Source organism: Cheilinus undulatus, linkage group 21 (assembly GCF_018320785.1).
Source record: "Cheilinus undulatus linkage group 21, ASM1832078v1, whole genome shotgun sequence".
NCBI lineage: Eukaryota > Metazoa > Chordata > Actinopteri > Labriformes > Labridae > Cheilinus > Cheilinus undulatus.
This window is the reverse complement of record NC_054885.1, coordinates 32,362,186-32,381,510: the sequence shown is the minus strand read 5'-3', so window position 1 is coordinate 32,381,510 and position 19,325 is coordinate 32,362,186. Positions and strand designations below refer to the sequence as shown.

Below are 19,325 nucleotides of genomic sequence, written 5' to 3'. Positions count from 1 at the left end.
ATTTGATGTATAGTTGTAGCAAGAATGCATGGCTGTCCCAATTCACAACACCACCCCATTTAGGAACAATTAAAATAAAAAAAAAATACATGTTACAATGGATATTTTTGCAGCATATTTTTTTATCCATATCAGCCTAATTCACAGATGTTGCTTTCAGAAATCTCCTGCAGCAAAGCCAAAATTTTTCTTACCTGTTATAAGTCATTTTTACAACAAATTATATTTAAAAAACTGTGCACATGATACAAAGGCGCGATAAGAAAACACCAGAAATACTACAGAGAATGTTAGTTTTCTAAGAGGTTGTCCAATTTTTTGATACTTTTATATTCAAAGTAATCAAGCATTGTTGTCGGCACACCTAGACTTGCTTTACGTGTTTATGGGCAATCTTGTGTGTTCTTTACCTTAACGGTGCGGTGGTGCTTGCGGGAAGGGTGACAGCGCATGTTGCTTGTGTTGCAACAGCCTGTGCAGCGCTTCACCTCCACGCAGGGCGGCCATATCAGGAAGTTGGCAGACGTCGGATCCACCTGGCTCCTGGGGATCTCGTAGATCACCGTCCGCGTCTTACACACCGCCGGGACCGCCTCCTCCACTGGAAGAGAGACAGGGAGTAGTTTGGTGACACATTTTCCGAATGGAAGCGCGCTGATGCATTGTTGTAATCTGTCCTTTTCACTCACAGCTGCTTCATGCATTCCTTCACTGCTCATTATTTGATGACTCACTTGATGTGCGGGCTGTTTGTCTTACCTCAGATCACACCCAACCTCCTTTAAGGCTGTTAAAGAGACTAGTTATCCCAAAAGCTGATCTCATATCAGCTAAGGAGCTTTGGGATCAAGTCTGTGAGACATAAAGAGACTGCTCCTTTGTTCAAAGCACTCACTGGGGTTAATGCAGTGTGACTAGGCAAGAAAACCTCAATGTGTGTCGGTGGGAAATCTAATAATGGCCTCTGACACTGTTAGCTGTAGTGAAAAGAGGACGGCAGTAAGCATTCATGCAGTGACAGACACTCGAACCTAAAGATGTGTCAGAAAGCGTACAGTGGGATACCTTAATGTTGTAAAGATGATATGAGGGCTTTTGTGGACAGCTGCCAAAATAGTATACAGTATCAAACACTTATGATATGGAGCGCATACATGAAATCTGACCAGTGTGTCTTAAATGCTGCACTGCAGGGAGAGATGTAAAGAACACTCAGCCAGCCTTAACACACTACATGGTATCCTCTATGCCTCGATCAGATATCGTACCGCGTGGCATTTTATGAAGAAATCTGACTGGGAGCCCAGGCGAGCTGCAACTTGAGCCTCGTATGCCTGGAATTTCCACGCTCAAGGATAAATTTCTCTCCTGACGCGTGTCTCTTAGATCTGCACGCCTCCGGCCAATTATAAGGCTTCATGTCAGACGTCCTCAGCAACCTCACACAGCAGCCTCGTTTCTCATGATTCTTTGATTGCCATAAATACCAGGTAGGTGTCTTCATTAGGACTCCTTTTATCCACAAAAAGTGGTATAAAAGCCACTAACTATTAGCTTTGTTTGAAATTAGTGCAAAGTGATCTGTTTCATCTCCTGGGAACTCAGGGGTGATGTTTAGGTGGATGTTATTTTTAGGGCGTTATGACACTGAAATAAGCCGTGCCAAGTTGTGATGTATATCGTGATGCAACCAGAAGCCTGTACAGTAAAGCATATAGCATGCATGCATTTATTCAGGCATACCCAGGCTTCTCTTGCGGCGGCTGTGGAGCTGGGAGCTCTTCAGGTCGTTGTAGTAACCGTGATGACGGGAGTAGTTCTTATGGTGGTTGTGGTACTTGTGATGTTTGGGCTCTTCGATGACATCATTTCCCGTACCTCGTCAAAACAGAAGGCAGACTTATTAATAATGTCACACAGAGAAGGGAGTAAACACAAGATGCTGATTCAACCAATAAAGTCTGAAAACGATGAGTAGGTTAACCAGCACTACAGACTGCGGTTGGTGGTTTGTTAGACCTCACTGAAGCTGCATGTGCCACATTAATGAAGTTTTATACTTCCTCTCCACAACACATCATGTGTCTTTTACTCACAGAGTGATATGGTTCTTAGCAGTGCCGCCCACAGAGCTGGCTGGGCCCCCGAAAAACCCAGAGAATGGGCCCTCCCCAGTTCTGATTGATTGAGGATGTCAATGCATGTGTGCATTTTGCTACTCTTTTTTATCTTTTCATATCCCTTTTTCACAATTTTAACCCAATTTGCATCTTTTTAAACATTTTTGTCGCTTCTTGTCACCCATTTTGCCAATGTTTGCTGCTTGCCCCTTTAGACCAGTTTTTCTCTTTTTTTTTTCCAATTTTCTCCGTTTTATGCCCATATTTGCCCTTTTTGCCATTTTTTTGCCCCTTTGAGCCATTTTTGCAGCATTTTTTGCAAAATTTGTTTTGCCCTTTTTGTGCTGATTTGGGCCACTTTTACCACTTAGAATCATTTTAGCCACCTTTGGCCCCCTTAAACCCATATATGCCACATTTTGCCCATTTTTGCCACTTTTTGCCCACTATAAACATGTTATTGCCACTTCTTTATGCATTTTTTGCCCCCTTTTTGCCCATTTGTTCTGCTTTTCCCCCATTTTTCCTTTTTTACTCACTTCTTACCCATTTTTACCTTTTTTGCCACATTTTTCCCATTTTTGCTACTTATTCACCCCATCTTCACCACTTCTTTTCTGCCACTTTGCATATTTTTTGCTACTTTTTGCCATAATTCTTCTTTGTACTTTGTTCTCTTGCATTGTGACATTTGTGCACATCATGACTTCACTATGAAGTCTGACATTTTTTTCTTAATCGTTTAATGCAGTGGTGTTAATTCTGACCACTATTTTTAATTGCAGTCTCAGTCTTATTCTTTACATTAAAGTCCTTTTAGTTTTAATCACATTTTAGTTGCTTCTAAACCTTATACTTCTAGTCCATAAAAAATCCTCACATTTTAGTCTTAACTTTTAGTCCAAGCATTTATTCTCCTGCCTAAATCTGGTACCAAATCATGGTAATGTGTTCTATCCACTTAGCCAAACCTGGGGTCCCTGCTTTATCCAGCTGAGGGGCAGAATAGATACAGATGCATTGCATTTTGAAAGGTTTACCCACAGCAATATCATGGATTATGAATGTCCAATGAAAACTAAATTACAGTCTAGTCTAGTTTTAGTCATCTTGACAAAAAGTAAACTTACTTTTAGTCAGTTTTAGTCATCAAAAATCTATTTTTGGCTTGTCTAAGTGTAGTCTTTCTGATAAAAAAAAAAAGCTGTCGATGAACATTTTTAGTCCTTGTTTTAGTCGACGAAATTAAGGACCCTATCTGCTCTGACGCTGTCAAATTAGTTTAACATATTTTCTTAAAACCATATCCTGACAGTTTCAACACTTCAAACATGGATTGCATCTCTACTGGACGTGCTTAAATCATCAGCAGATGAGTTGTTGGAGTTTTCTTTCAAACCAACAGTCGAAGGTGCACTGCAATTAATTCACGATGCTGTTACGCTTAATATTAATAGGCTGGTAATGGTAAATGATGGTAAATGGTTGATGGATTAAAGCTTATATAACACTTTTCTAGCCACCTAAGTGCTTTTACACCCCAATTCACTAGAACCCATTGACACTTATTCATTCCCATCCACACACTGATGGTAAAGACTTCTAGAATGGCCATCTATATTAGCTAATCCCATTTATACACATTCACATGCTCCTGAAGCAGCAGTGGGTGAAATTTAGGGTGATGTGTCTTGCTCAAGGACATATTAACATGTGGCTGTAGGAGCTTTAACAGGACCTATGAGAATAGATAGATTTTCAGGTTTTGAAGAAAATGGAACAAGGTCTCTATCTATATCTTGGCTGTGCATAACATATGTTTTACTCCCACAGAGCTTAAGGTTTCCTTAAATGTGTTTGCAGGCAGACATGGCAAATGCTGATGATGACAAAAATTGAGGTAAACAGCGCTGAGTACACCGGGTACATACAGGATGCACATTTTTACGCAGACCTCTTCTAATTGCACTCTTTGTGTGTCAGCCACACTCACTCATTTGGCTGAACTTTCCCAGCAGGAGTAAAGCATCTAGACTCAGGTGAGTCAGCAAAGTCCTTCACAAACAACCTCTGGAGAGACAAAAGTGGTCATTTGACAGGTGGTGCTCCGCCACTATTATCTCTGCTCCTAATGAGCGGTTTCATGTCTCTCATTTAGCTGAAATATTTGCTTTTTCAATCATTCAATTGCTTGGAAAAGTACATGTTTTGTCATGCTGCAGTGGTAAAACTGCAGTCTAATATAGCCAGCTCAGCTTATTCCCAGTCATGGTCATCTGATAAAGCTTGCTTGTTTTGGTCCCCACCCAGAATATGAGGTGGATTACAGAAGAGTGCCAGAGCAGCAATAAAGCGATAAAGCTTGTACGCAGATGATACTGCCCTTTCTCAAAGTCTGAGAGTGTTTGCTAAGAGGGTGGGTCTACCTGTCTGTGGGTAAAGCATACCCACCCACCTAGTTCATACAATCCTACACCTGTACACTTAACATAAACATACAACTCAAGACTACACAAACCCCTCTTATTATCCTCCATAACATGCTAAAACCCAATGTACACCAGCTCCACAAAGCTTAGCCACAGGCGCACACATTCCTCTCCTCCAGCTCCTTTGTGCTTCGACCAAAATCTTCTAAAGGGATTTCCTCCACATATATGTGGTCCACCTCTAGGATTTGTTGTTTATTTGCTTTTGGATGACTTCTTTTTCATGTGTGCATCTAAGTGAGAGTGGATGGAATTTCTTTCCAGCCTGTCGTGCAGTCAGTCAGACAGCCGGTGACCCAGAACCAAAGGTCTAGGGAGAGGAAGTGTTAAGGCCAGGAGTTAAGCAAAGAGCTGAGCTATCAGTCTATGAGGCCAGAGCTGCCACACGCATGGATGTACACAGGGAAATACTGTACATATGTCACATAAACTCCCCTGCTGCATGACATATGGAGACACATGTCTACACTCAGTATGTTTACATGCCCAGTGAAGCTTGATTAGGTCATGACTGTCCTTGTCCCATACAAGCACTGGAGGAGAATCTATTCATTGGCAGAAATGTGGTTATCTCCAGTACGGTAGGTAGGGATGTGGACATACTGAAGATGATGAAACCCTCAGGTCATAAATAGGGAGCTGTTGGACTCTGTTTTAGCTTAGTTAATGGAGCAGGCATCCATACACAGAGGCTGCAGTCTGGTGCACTGGTTGCAGGATTGATTACCACTGTTTGGCACACTTTCTTCCCCCACTTTGTTTTTAAAATTAATCTCAGCATTTCTAAAGCTCATCACAAATAATCATCTTTTTCTTGCATTTGCAATTTGTCACCGCATTGTCTCGCTTGGACTCTTTAAAAACGTGGAAAGTGCACAGTCAAGCTCTAATCATCTTTTTTTTTTTCAGGTCAGCCTGGGCTTTAAGGATATGTCTGCTGCAGTGATGTCATGTGATTTTCAAAAAGTTATGTCACTATACGTACAAAAGAAAAACTAAACTGAAATTCAAACCCAAAGATTTTCATGTATGACACACTGTAAACAATGATGAGTAAGACTTTTTTTGCACAGACTTGTTGTCCTATCTCTCGGGGACCAAATAGTGAAAAAAGTAATCATTCTGTGACAAAAAGTCTTAAGAATATTCACAGAAGTCCATGCACTTTTTTTTAACTTGCTGTATTTGTGCCATTTTTCAAAGCAGTTCCTGTCTGCAATGACACAGAGAGGCAAATCACAGCTTCTCTCTCTTTTCTCTCCATAATGGGATATTTTGGCCTTCTCCACCAGAATCTATGTTGAAAGACGTGCAGTTTGGCAACGCATGACGTGCCGATAGTACAGCCTGCCATTGGTTGGCATCCACTGTGGGAAAACAATATGGTGGCTAATGCTAAGCTAGCAGCAGCAATGATAAAATCAAAAGATGGATAAAAAAGTGCTCAATATCAGAGTTACTGGTGTAGATTTAAACTTCAAAAACCTGGGATAGTCAACAAAGTTCCAGGCTTGCTAAGAAAGCTTCTATAAGGACTGCGAAGGCGTTGATGGTGTCATTAGAACGGCAGGAAAAAATTAAGTAACTTAGACTTTGTATTGGCTGTATTTGTGCCATTTCTCAAAGCAGTTCCTGTCTGCAGTGACACAGAGGGACAAATCACAGCTTCTCTCTCTCTTTTTCTCTTCATTATGAGATATTTAGGCCATCTCCACCAGGATCTATGTTAAAGGAGGTGCAGTTTGGCAAAGCATGATGTGACAACAGTACAGCCTGCCATTGGTTGGCATCCATTGTGGGGAAACAATATGGTGGCTAATGTTAAGCTAGCAATATGCCCCAAATGAGGTAGTAATTTTTGATCCCTTCTTTAGGTTTCGGTTCTAGCATGCAGCAAACCGATTATATATGAAAACAGTGAAAACATGGACAGCTTTACAGCTCTGTAAATTTGGTACACAGTTTTCACTCTAAGAGCAAATGCAAGGCATGCAACCACTTATACTTGCAGGACAGAGTCCAGCATGGACACTGTGGAGTATGCTCAGAACATGTAGTCCAGTCTGGGTCTGATTAAGACATTTGCATATAAATCAGAACATTTCAAACTGCAGTGTCTTGTGTTGAGAGAAACATAACTTTGTATGATCTTCAGCTGTCACAGACTTTTTCTAACTGCATGTAAACGCACTAGCTGCACAGTCAGGTGGACTTATTGTGATAACTTGCTGATTTCCCTCCCTAACAACCTTTTAACACCACAGGTCGCTTACAGAACTCCCACTGTGCCTCCTCTAACTCCACATCACCTATCCCCTCTCTCTTCATCTCCAGAAAAAGGACAGGGGAGAGGGAGGGAGTCACACCAGCGGCCACCCGGAGACAGTTTGTGTCAGAGCTGACAGGAGAAAGGGAGGGAGGGCATAAAGAAGCCCTTTATAGACTGCGGAGTCCTCTTTTCAGCACAATAAAAGGACCTTTCTGTTGGTTTTTTTCCTCTGTGAGACGGGAGAGCTGGAGAGAGGCAGGAGGAGAAAGGGGTGTTAAAGAGAAAGGTGGAGACTGTGGAAAAGTAGAGTGAGGGGTTTGCTTCTCCGACAGTTCCAGGTGACTAAGAAGTAATAACACGCCCGGAGCGTCGTCAAACTGAGACAAGAGAAAAGAGGACAGGAGACAGTCTCTTTACCATGAATCAGGCTTTCATGACCGGCAAATTACTCCCTCCATTAGCTGAAGGCCTTGACTCCCTCCCTTTGCTCCTCCTCCTCTTTTTCTCGCTCCCTATACTTGTACAAATAGCCAGCATGTTGTTGACTGTTGTAATAGGTGTCTCCATGAATCTCTCTGTCTCTCCTCTCGACTTCTTTATTGTCAACAGTTTCAGGGATGACTTGGCAAAGTAAAAGTTCAGGTTAAAGGTAGCTGAGATTTATATCACTGTTTATTTTTCTTCTCTCTTTGAAGTAATGGCGTTTTATCATGGTATCACAAAAAATTAAAAGGGGTCCCACATTTGAATACATGTTTAAGCTCTTCAACCATCCAAGTCACCCTAAAACAAGCCTGATGCAATACAAGACTCACAAGCCCACATGTGGTTTTTCTAATTGAATTTGTGGGGTTTGAGTTTCATTTCTCTCCTGCTGGGTTGTATTAAGCTGCTGCAGGAAAAAACATATCCTGATATGGCTGTTTCATAATAAAAGAATTCAAACCACATAACATGTGGCGATGTTTATTGGGAAGACCTAGAAAATAACGTGCTCACCACTGAATTAACTAAGTGTGTAACGGTACTGTGTAACAGAAATATTTGCTACATTTCTTGTTTTTAAATAGGATTAAATTTTCTGTTAGGTGAAGTAAACAGTCCACTTACATAGAAAAAGCTCATCCTTCAAGAAAACATTTTGACATAGCAAAGGAAGCTTATGATACTCCATTAGCTTTGTAGGTTATGCAGCTAATAGATTTACATTGATAATGGAGCTACTGTATGTACAGTCATGGACCTAGTATTGGCACCCCTGGTATTTTTCCAGGAAATACATCATTTCTCCCAGAAATTGTTGCAATAACAAATGTTTTTGGTATACGTGTGTTTATTTCCTGTGATTGGAACAACACAAAAACACAGAAGAAAAAAGCCAAAATTGACATAATTTTACACAAAACTTAAAAAATGGGCCAGACAAAATTGCTGGCACCCTCAATTGAATATTTGGTTGCACACCCTTGGGAAAAAATAACTAAAAACCAACAAGCTTCTTACACCTCTCAAATGGAATTTAGGACCACTCTTCTTTTGCAAACTGCTCCAGGTCTCTCAGATTTGAAGGGTGCCTTCATGCAACAGCAACTTTGAGATCTCTCCATAGGTATTCAATGGGATTTAGATCTGGACTCATTGCTGGCAACTTCAGAACTCTCCAGGGCTTTGTCTCTTCTAGGTGCTTTTGGAGGTATGTTTAGGGTCATTGTCCTGCTGGAACACCCATGACCTCTGACACAGACCCAGCTTTCTGATGCTAGGCCCTACACTGCAGCCCAAAATGTTTTGATAGTCTCCAGATTTCATGATTTCTTGCACACAGTCAAGGCACCCAGTGCCAGAGGCAGCAAAACAACCCCTAAACATCTTTGAACCTCCACCATGTTTGATTGTAGGTACTGTGTTCTTTTCTTTTTAGGCCTCATTCTGTTTTCTGTAAACAGTAGAATGGCCTGATTTTCCAAAAAGCTCTACCTTAGTCTCATCTGTCCACAAAATGTTCTCCCAGAAGGATTGAGGCTTACTCAGGTAAATTTTTGCAAACTCCAGCCTGGCTTTTTTATGTCTCTTTGTCAGCAGTGGAGTTCTCCTCGTTCTCCTGTGCTTCATCTCATTCAGATGACCACGTATGGTCCGAGTTGACACTTTTGCTCCCTGAGTCTGCAGGACAGCCTGAATTTGTGTGGAAGTTGACTGAGGATGTTTATCCACCATTCCAACTATCCTGTGTTGCATTCTTTTGTCAACTTTTCTCTTCCGTCCACGTCCAGGGAGATTAGCCACAGCTCCATGGGTTATAAACTTCTTGATTATATTTTGCACAGTGGACAAAGGAATTTCAAAATCTCTGGAGATGGTCTTGTAACCTTGAGATTGTTCATATCTTCCCACAATTTTTCTTCTTAGGTCCTCAGACAATTCTCTGCTCTTCTTTTTCTTCTCCATGCTTCGTGTGACACACACAGGCACACAACACAAAGGTTGAGTCAACTTTTATACATTTTAACTGGCTTTAGGTGTGATTTATGTGTTGCCAGCACCTGTTACTGCCACAGGTGAGTTTAAATGAACATCACATGCTTGAAATAAAATGATTTACCCACAGTTTTAAAAGGGTGCCAAGTTTTGTGTAAAATTATGTCAATTTTGGCTTTTTTCTCATGTTTTTTTTGTGTTGTTCCAAAGCACATAAATGAAATAAACACGCATATACAAAAAATATTTGTAACTGCAACAATTTCTGGAAGAAATTTCTGGAAAAATTCCAGGGGTGCCAATTCATCACTGTTAACACCCAAACACTCTGACATGTCTGGCTTTTTTTAAGTGTCAAAACATACAGAGTAACAGGCGTCAATCTTGGCTGTTTATCTCCATCACAGTTGGTTACATTACTTTTATCAACCCGCTACCATTGATGGTAGGTTGAGCTATCAGTGCCTTTGAGTTTGCCTAATATGTGCACTAAGTTGAAGATCCTTCCTTGGGGTGTGGAAAGAGGAATGAGATGCAATAACTTTGTTTTGACACTCCATGTTAATAGGAAGTGGTAAGACACTATCATTCATAAACGCTCTGCCAGCTTGTCAGAAACAAAACAGATTGCACAACAAATCCAAGTGCAGCTGGAATACAACCTCTAGAATATTCCCCACTCCCTCCTCTGCCTTCTCCCCTAAGAGTCAGGTTCCCTTTTCTGTCAAAGTCCTTCACCGAGAGATAAGAGCAGGCAGGCTGGGGGGGCCGTCTGAGGCTGGAGACGGTGAGAAAGAAGAGGAAAAGCGAGGAGAAGAGTGGAGCACCCTTAGGGGCCAGACAGCCATCTGCAGACTTCAGCAGGGTCATCTCATCTGTCAGTCAGAGCTGAAGACACCATCCTCGCAGGACATGGGCGCGTACTCACAGCGGCACTAAACACATAGCAGCTAGATGAGCCCTTAAGGATGTTACAAGGGATCCTAAGCTGGATTTTAATGTGTTGTATTAACTGACATAGTGCTAAACAGAGGGGAAACACCACAAATACAATGCCCACTTTCCTTGACAAGACAAGCTTATACCTTCCTGGTACCAGCCCTCTCCTTTCTAGGTTGACATACCATCCCATGTACAGTTCGGCCTATACTGGTAGCTTTACTGTCCAGGCCGTCTGCAACAAAAGCTCTGAAAATACCCCTATGGCTGGCGTCAAAGGTCTTTTAACAGGCTGGCCTGGGCTGCCGAGCTGGCCCTCAGACAGATTTATGTCCTCGTAATAATAATCAGCCTACTACTGTTACCCCGCAAAACATTCCTCTGTTTGAAGAAAGACATGTTAATTCAATTATAAACACCTCCTCTCATGCTAGGGGCACTCCAGGGATCTATTCTGGGCTTAAAGTGGCCCGATAAACTGATGTGGAGTTCAGCTTTGTGTTTAAAAATCTAACACATTAGTCCTGATTGTTGTGACTGATACATTTATCAGAAAAGCAATCAGGTTATTAGAGGCGAGAATACCTGATACTGGAGTGAAATACCTGTCCTGACGTAGCTCTGCAGACTATAAATGTTAAAGCTGCTAATGAGCTGTGACCAGAGAGGCAGCTGACATCATTTGGGACAGTTAAAGCAAATTAAGCAATTACCTATTTCCATCAACAAATCTTTAGGGAGAGCACGGAGCTTGATATATGGCCAGAGCCTGTGTAAATAGAGGCTCATATGAAGGCAAACAGCTTCTTCCAGAGCACCCTTGTAACTCAATCTAACACACTCTGAGACAGCCTGGTCCCCCACCGCCGCCGAAGACGCAGCACCTCCAAGAACCTGAGTCTGGAGAAACCCGCCTGACCCGCAGGCTGCTGTCTCTGTTTACAGGCCGACATATGTGGCAGTCTGCATGCTATAAAGCTAGTTTATTGCAGCAGCTGAAAGAAAATGCACGGCTAAATGCTTGCCAGTGAAAGTCCATCTTAGTCACATGTGTACAGTAGACGCAGCTATCACAGTAACTGCATTATAGGGCATGCCACTGCTGCACTGATCCATCAGTCATTTCTTTACTTTACTTGTACAGCGCTGCAGTCATGCACATGTCTTTGGAGAATGACTATGCAGTAAAAAATGCAGCATTTTTTTCTGAACTTCAGTCAAAATGAGACAACACAACAGCTGTTGTTGATCAAATGCACTACAGCTGCAGGACTGTCAAAGTTTCAACATCTATGAGTCAATCAACACAAGAGACTTTCAAAGGATTTGAAATACGTGGAAGACCACAGACAAGGGACAGTTTCAAACAATTTATCGTCTTATAATTCTCTGAACACAGACACTAGACAGCACAGATAGTAATAATCTCACAGAAAGTTTCCCCCAGAATGACTTCAAGAGAAATACAAATATGGAGGACGATCAAAATCCTTGACTGACTGTCCAAGCATGTGTAACAGCTGCAGTATAGCTGTGTTTGTGAGCTGTAAAAACACGTAACATCCAGTCTTTTTTAAAAATTGCTTAAAAAACTTCAGATCTTCAATCTTAAATTTAAACCAAAGGCTGCCGCAAGTGTACAAACATGTGCAACTTAGACAGAGTACATGATTTTGCCTGGATATGTATATGATATATGTATATGTTTATTTTGATCGCGATTAATCTCACTTCCTTTAATTAATTGCAACTGCTCTTTTTGTCACTGTTGTCTTTTATCAAGTTTTGAAATCCCAGTACTCTGTATAACGAACGTTCTTGTTTCATTTTGGATCATTTTACTGTGTTACTCTTAGGGTAACTGCCCCCTTTTTTAGATAGAAACTGCCTTTTATTTTGAAAGAAATCTGGAGTTTTGGCTATACTGCAGATTATGTAATGAATTAACCACGGTACAAAAGTAACTTGCCGTGGATTGTAAAGAAAAAACAGGAGCAGTAAAAAAGGCAATGTTTGACAACACAAGCTGCAGATGACATTTGTAAGAGGCGCTTGTTTTACATCACTGTGGCTGCAGGAAGCATTGCCGCTGCTTAACCAAAGTGTGCTGAAAGGGACAATAAAGTGTGCAGTTTATGCAGTTTTGGACATTTTAATGTACTATTATTACAGACCTCCATTTCATAGGGATTAATGCAGTAATGCTAACTACTACAAATCACCCAATATTTGGTGCCTCAGACTTTAATTTTCATTGTTGTTGTTAAGAAACTGGCATTGATACCATCTGATTTTTACTTTGTGCTGCAAAACTTTGATGTTACAACACTCTTAGGCTCAAATTACTCCATCCATTCACATCCTACCCTGCTTGTCCCCTGTGTGGTTGCTGGAGCCTATCCCAGCTGTCTTATCGCAAGTGGACTGGTTGCTAGTCAATCATACTGCTGACATGTACAGACAAACAACCAGGCACTCTCTCACTCACACCTAAGGCCAATTTAGAGTCGCCTATTCACCTAGCATCCATGTGAGAGGAGGAGAATCCATGCATGCACAGGGAGAACATGCAAACTTTGCAGAGAGAGGCCCTGACCAGGTATCAAACCAGGAACCTTCTTACTGTGAGACAGCAGCGCTAAGCCCTGCCACCATGCAGCCCCAGACCAAAATGACTAATTACACAAAATCAACACTTTCATTACTTAAAGAAAAGGTGTGAAACGTTATAATACCAGCAGATAATAGCTTATAGTGTTGATGATCTATAACAGCAGACATGGTTCTGTATATAACTCAGTGTTGGCTAAAATAAGTTTAAAAATATTGACATTTAAAATGGCTGCAGTCTTCAGTATTCCACATCCAAAAGGAGAGTAATAATACTACAGCACTAACAAGAGAGCCACATGTGCTAGAGGCTTGCCTCCTATGGTTATTTAAGCAACGACCTTGAAATGAATTGACATAATAGTTATGTGGCTCCATCCTAAAGCCATCACATGCCGCCTCACTACGCCAATTATATTTATACATCTATAGGCTATATATAACGTCTTCATACTGTGCAGGTGACAACAAAGAAAGCTTTCTTTAGAGCTGATACTAAAGTAGAGAGTACTATTACAGCCAATAATACTGGCTGATGTAATAATAGTGCGGCTGTTTTTAGTGCCAGGCTTTACTACATGATGTGACAACAACAGTCTCGTGTGTGAACAGCAGCTCATGCAAAAGGGTTAAAAATATGCGGTGAATTCAGGGTGATACGGTTGAGTGAGACTGTGCATCACAAAAAGGTTTAATTTTCATCCTGTACCTGTTTAATAAAAACTGCATGCCTCACTGGTATGACATCATTTCAGTGGGCTGGAAGCAGCTAGTAAGAGGTTGACAATGTAATGTGTTCAGTGAGGAGAATAAAAGCCTATGATTTAACAGAAGGGATGGATATATAGCTTTCATCACAAATCCTTAAACTGTCATTTATACTTTTGTACACAAATGCCAATAGTAACGCTCAAATAAACAGGATTTAAGCTGCTTTCTCAATACACTGATCCAAATACTTACTGGTTATTCTATTATATTTTTCTTACATACTTAGTCTTTCTATAAACTCATATAATGATACATATAAAACATTTTATGAGGAACAACATCCAATCATATCTCTAATTTCTTCTCCTAACTGTACGAGTAACCAATGACAACTTGCAGGCCCAGTGAGAGAGGAAAATGGCCTCAATGTGGCCCTCAGCCACCAGTTGCCCACCACTGTACTGATCCAACAAAGGATAATAAAATATGTATTCTATGTTTAAAATTTGAGCTGCACAGCAGCATGGGGGTTAGCTCTGTTGTCTTACAAGAAGGTCAGGCCTCTCTGTGCAGAGTTTGCATGCTCTCCTTGTGCGTGTGTGCATTCTCTCCATGTATTCCAGCTTCCTCCTACCACATGCTCGTTAGGTTAATTGGAGACTCTTAATTGGCTGTAGGTGTGAGTGTGAGCATGCCTGGGTGTTTGTCTCCATATGTCAGCCCTGCGACTGATTGGCGACCAGTCCAGAATGTACCCTGCCTCTAGCCCAGTGACAGCTGGGATAGGCTCATTCCCTGCAACCCTGAACGGGACAAACTGTGTATGTGGATGGATGCTTTAAATTTGGTTGTATTTATGCTGTCCTATCCACCCAAAGAGAGACTAGATTGAGGGGGCTGCAGTTTTGGTTTATTGTGGCAGTGCATAAGCAGCCTTAAGTATGAAAAATATAAGCCTTGTGGTTGAAACCCTTGTGCATGCTTTGTATGCTCCAAGTAAGTGGCTCTAAACTTAATAAAATGCGCAGACCCTGGATCAAGCTCAAAGATGTTCATGAATAAGATGGTTTTTGCTCAGTGTTTGCATTTTGCATGGCAAAACTCCTTTTAAATCCAGTTTGAGCTAATGCAATGTGCAGAGCAAAGAAATTTGTTCAATAATTTTGTCAGCCATTCCTCCTTGGAACATGATAAGACCCTCTTTAGCAGCATCTACAGGGTTGAAGAAATGCTCTATGTGTTTACAGTTTTCTTGAAATTCATAGCAAGAAAGCTAAGAGAAGACAGATGTACAGAATTTGCCCCAGAACCAGTGAATTCACCCTATCTGATGAAGAAAAAAGTATCAAGAGGCAGAATTTACCTACGGAGTCAATGTCCAATAGCCGCTGGAGGTCGCTGATGCTGTGGATTTCACTGTGCGACAATCTGTCTATCAGCTCCTGGGGAAACTCCACTTCCTTCAGGGGGAGGGTAGAGGGGGCAAAGAAATCAAACAAGACACACGAAGGTTAGATCTGCGTCGCGCCAGTGGCAAAACGTGTGCGTAATTGTTTGCCTGTGCAAATAAACGTGCTGGCTTCAAACATTCAACAGGAAGATCAGCGTTAGAACAACTTTGCAGCTATGTGCCAGCTCCAGCTCTGCTCCATCACACATGGAGAAAGGAGCTGCGCTGAATCCCCTAGAGAAATTGTGCAATTTAAGAAGAATGGGCTTTGCAAAGGAGCAGAGCTGCAAGCGTGGAGGATAAGTTTAGAGTAGTTTCATTATGATCCTGTGGTGAGCTCGGCGCCCAGCTAATTCTAAAATAAGTACAATTTCACTGTGAAATCTGTCGTTTAAAGGATTTCTTTTGCTGTATCTGGCGTGCAAGACGATTAAAAGGTTAACTTTAATAATATAAGAGAGGCTTTCTCTATCAGATGGATGCCCAATGAAGAAATAGACCCTTTTAAGCCCATAGGACTCCTATCATCGTTGACTTTATCGTTAGAATGGGCAGGGGGAGTCAAAATTGAATAGTAACGTCTTCTGGGGGATTTGGGTCCATGGGGGCGACGTCTGCCCGTGTAAACAGCAGATCCCAACTCACTGCACTTGTTGCGGTCTTGCAAGCACCTCAGGCCGAGCAAAGCGCGCAGTCTTACAGGAACAGAGGCTATTTATATCGGCCGGAGCGGCGGTTCCCATGAAAGCGCTTAGCGCAACCAAAACGTTTGCCCAGTTGGCTCAGGCTACAAACAGATTTGGCACAAAAGCCAAAAATAACTGCGATGTGCGTCCAAGTGCAGCGTTATGTTGGTTCTCAAAAGCGTGTAGTCACTGGCCCTCATAGTAGCTGGAGTAGTAGGCTGTTTGCTCATGCTCAAGAAGTAGAATCTTATTCAACCTTTCTGTAAATACAGCCATGGTACATTTTACGCAAACCCCCCCTCTGGTCTGCTACAGGTTTACTCAGGTGTTTTAATGACTATGGTTTTTAATTATAGGCATATTATCCAGGCTAAGAGGTATTCCTCACACTTTCTTACTCCAGGCATTGAAAGAGCTGTTCTCTGCTTCCTTATAGAGTGGGAAATGTGCGCTCTGTAGGGACTGTGCTCCAGAATTAGTACAAACTAGGGCTGGACAATCTATTCAAATATTTAAATACAATAGGGTAAGATATAGAAGAAGGAAAAGATGGCAGGCCTAATGCTTAGTGAAAACATCCTTTACAGTCAAAACCACTAAGAAATATGTTTGTTGGCAAGCTTTAATTTCCTTCTAATAAACATCTGTATCATTAGTAAAATGATACCTGTTGGATACCACAGCAACCTAAATAGAACTCCTATAGTCTCATTATTGGGCAATTTTTCATTAAATCAAATTTGCAAATTGCAGCCAAGTCTTTCACACATGTTGGACAAATATGTTGGCAATAGTTGGTAAAAATTAGATGCAAAGTCCTTCACTTTCTCTAAATTGCACAGATATGTTGGCACAAGTTGGTAAAATGAGCGCGAGAGAGCCCTTCACTCTCTCTAAATTGCACAAATTTGTTGGCAATAGTTGAAAAAAGGATGGCAAAGTCCTTCATGCTTTCTAAATTGCACATACATGTTGGAAATAGTTGGAAACAAAGGGGGGCTAAGTCCTTCACTCTCTCTAAGTTGCACAAATATGTTGGCAAAGTTGGAAATATGGCAAGAAAAGTCCTCACTGTAGAAATTGCAGAAATGTATTGACCGTATTTTTAAAGAAGTGGAAGGCTAAGTCCTTCGCACTCTCTCAATTGCACCAATGTGTTGGCAATAGTTTGAAAAGTGGGAGACAAAGCCATTCATACTCTCTAAATTGCACAAATATGTTGGCAATAGATGAAAAGTGGGGGCAAAGCCATTTACACTCTAAATTGTACAAACACGTTGGCAATAGTTGAAAAAGTGGAAGGCAAAGTGCGTCACATGCTCTAAATTGCACAAATATGTTGACAATAATTGGAAAAGTGGGAAACAAAGTCTTTTACTCTGTTAAAATTGTATAACTATGTCGTCAATAGTAAGGAAATTGGGTGGAAATGTGCTCCTTGCAAGTCCCACCCCCTTTTTCAAATATTGCCAACATATAAATGCAATTTTGACATTGCTCTTTCTCTCTTGGTTGCAGATGACTGCAGATCATTTAGTTGCTGTACAGCTGACACCACTGATCATGAAATAACTGAGATTTCATCACTTTGAAACATATAGGAAAGAGTATTGGAACCGTACTCAATGCCTTGAAATGTTGCCAATGTTTTTGTGCAACTTCAACACTGTGTAGGACTTTGTCTGGAATATTAGTGGAGCAGGATTTCTATTCTAATGCTGAAAAAGTCTGGAGATATGTGCTGTGTGTGTTGGCCATGGTTAAAAAATATCATGATGTGATTCTTTTGGTCCATGCTGCCCAGCCCTAGAATACACCCCGCAGCTGTGAGTGTGACATGAGCGCAGAGGGACACAATCTGCGCTCAGAGTCCTGGGAACTTTACCTCAGAGGTGGCCAGCAGCAGGTACGACGTCCACAGCAGGAAGTGACAAAGTGCAGCTCTCATCTCCCTTTAAATTCGATTTAACCCCGAATAAGAAAAAGGTGGTGTTCTGTAGGAGCCGCACAATCGCTCCTGGCCCCACAGGATCCACAACCATCCCCAGCTCGGGGAGAGAATCCGAGGTGTCAGAGCAGCTCCGCGGGCTCGGTGGGTCTCCTGGTGACACTATTCTTGTATAAGTGAAAATATGGAGAAGCTCTGGAAAGTTGTCTCTCGTTATTCACATTGGACTCTGCAGCATGACATGTAGCTCCTCAGGCGCAAGTGGGACAATCCCCAGAGACGAGGCTGACGCGCATTGCACTTGTCCTTCACCCTGTTACGAATGGCTTCAAACTTCTGCCCAAATCTTAAAGAAAATCTCCCCACAGCTGCTAGAATTACGCGCAATTAAGACTTTATATCTGTGGAAAAATAGTCCTTAAAGGTTATATTCCACACCAGCAGATCCTCTGAGGTAATCACAAGGCGGAAAGTTGTCCGTGTTGGGCTATCCACAGTGTCTTGCAGCAGCAGTGTGCGCAGGTCCTTGGCTGTGTAGGACTCTTGAGTGAATGCAGTCAGAGCGCCTCTGAGCCGCTGGATATAGAGAACCAGCAGCTCCGTGCCCGTTGCGCCTCCCCTCGCGTTTCGGCATCTATTCAGCGAGGGCAGCTGGTTGGCTGGTTAGATGACTTAAGACTCCAGAGCTTGCCCCCCCCCCCCCCATTCCCCCCCTACACCCCCAGCCTGTGTGTGCGTACACGTTCTTCAGGAGGGAGCCCATTCACAGATTCAGGCTGTAATTGATAGTGATTGTAAGGGAAGGTGCAAAAGATGCCATTGAGCCTTGTTGATGGTCTTAATATTGTTTCTTTTTAATTGAAAGTGATGGGAAAGGAGCCAATGGGACAGCAGTACTGTGATGAGGATCTTATCCATTACCTGGATGTTGTTATAGCAGTCTTTCTCTACTGGTCCTCAGATCCTGACATATTTTCCTATCTCATCTAGCTATCCTGGTACAACAAAGCTGGTTTTCCACAAATTTGGAGTTAATTTCTCAAGGTCTTTTGAAAAGAGATAAAATTTCCTCTGGATCAGAGATGGAAAACTATCGTACTCCAGTAAAAGCTTTGTTACTCTGGTTAGAATGAACTTAAGTGAAAGTAAAAGTACTGGTTATAAAACCATTTAAGTAAAATTAAAAAGTTTTAAATTTAATTTAAAGTTTGTTTTAAATACTGAGCAGCTACTGAGGAGATTTACAGAAAAATATGCCTTCTTAGGAACTCTAACTCAGTGGATAACTTCACTCATGGGGCAAATGTGTCTTACAAAATTATCACAATCCACTTGAAACTTGACCAAAAGAACCCCGGCAAGGATCACTGTACAACATCCAAACACATCTTAACACGCTGCCCAAGGGCATGATGGAAAACTCCACCCACACATCCCCTCAGAGTTGAAATCACAGTGGACGGAGCTTCACTCATTCAGTCATCATTCAGGAGTAATGTGTTGGGTGAAATGGCAACTCTTGAAATGATCTACATGTGGGCAGTCCCACATGACATTACATCAGTGGCGGACTGAGGGCAGGGGGAAATGTTAACAAGGGCACCTGCTGTATGTGGTGAGAAAGC

At 41.8% G+C, this 19,325-nt stretch overlaps 1 protein-coding gene across 2 annotated transcripts in view; it reads right to left on the bottom strand.

Annotated features, from left to right (window-relative positions):
• Positions 1-18,247, bottom strand: part of pdgfab (platelet-derived growth factor alpha polypeptide b) — a 40,958-nt gene extending 22,711 nt beyond the window's left edge. For both annotated transcript variants that reach the window (XR_005991405.1, XM_041778607.1), the window contains exons 1-4: positions 17,638-18,247; positions 14,980-15,076; positions 1,744-1,878; positions 411-601 (exon numbers count right to left, since the gene is read on the bottom strand). Coding sequence is in view for 1 of the 2 variants with exons in the window: in XM_041778607.1 (XP_041634541.1) it covers positions 411-601; positions 1,744-1,878; positions 14,980-15,076; positions 17,638-17,700 (486 nt within the window). In the remaining variant the exon portion in view is untranslated. The remainder of the gene's footprint in view (positions 1-410; positions 602-1,743; positions 1,879-14,979; positions 15,077-17,637) is intronic.
• Between the last annotated feature and the right edge of the window lie 1,078 nt (positions 18,248-19,325).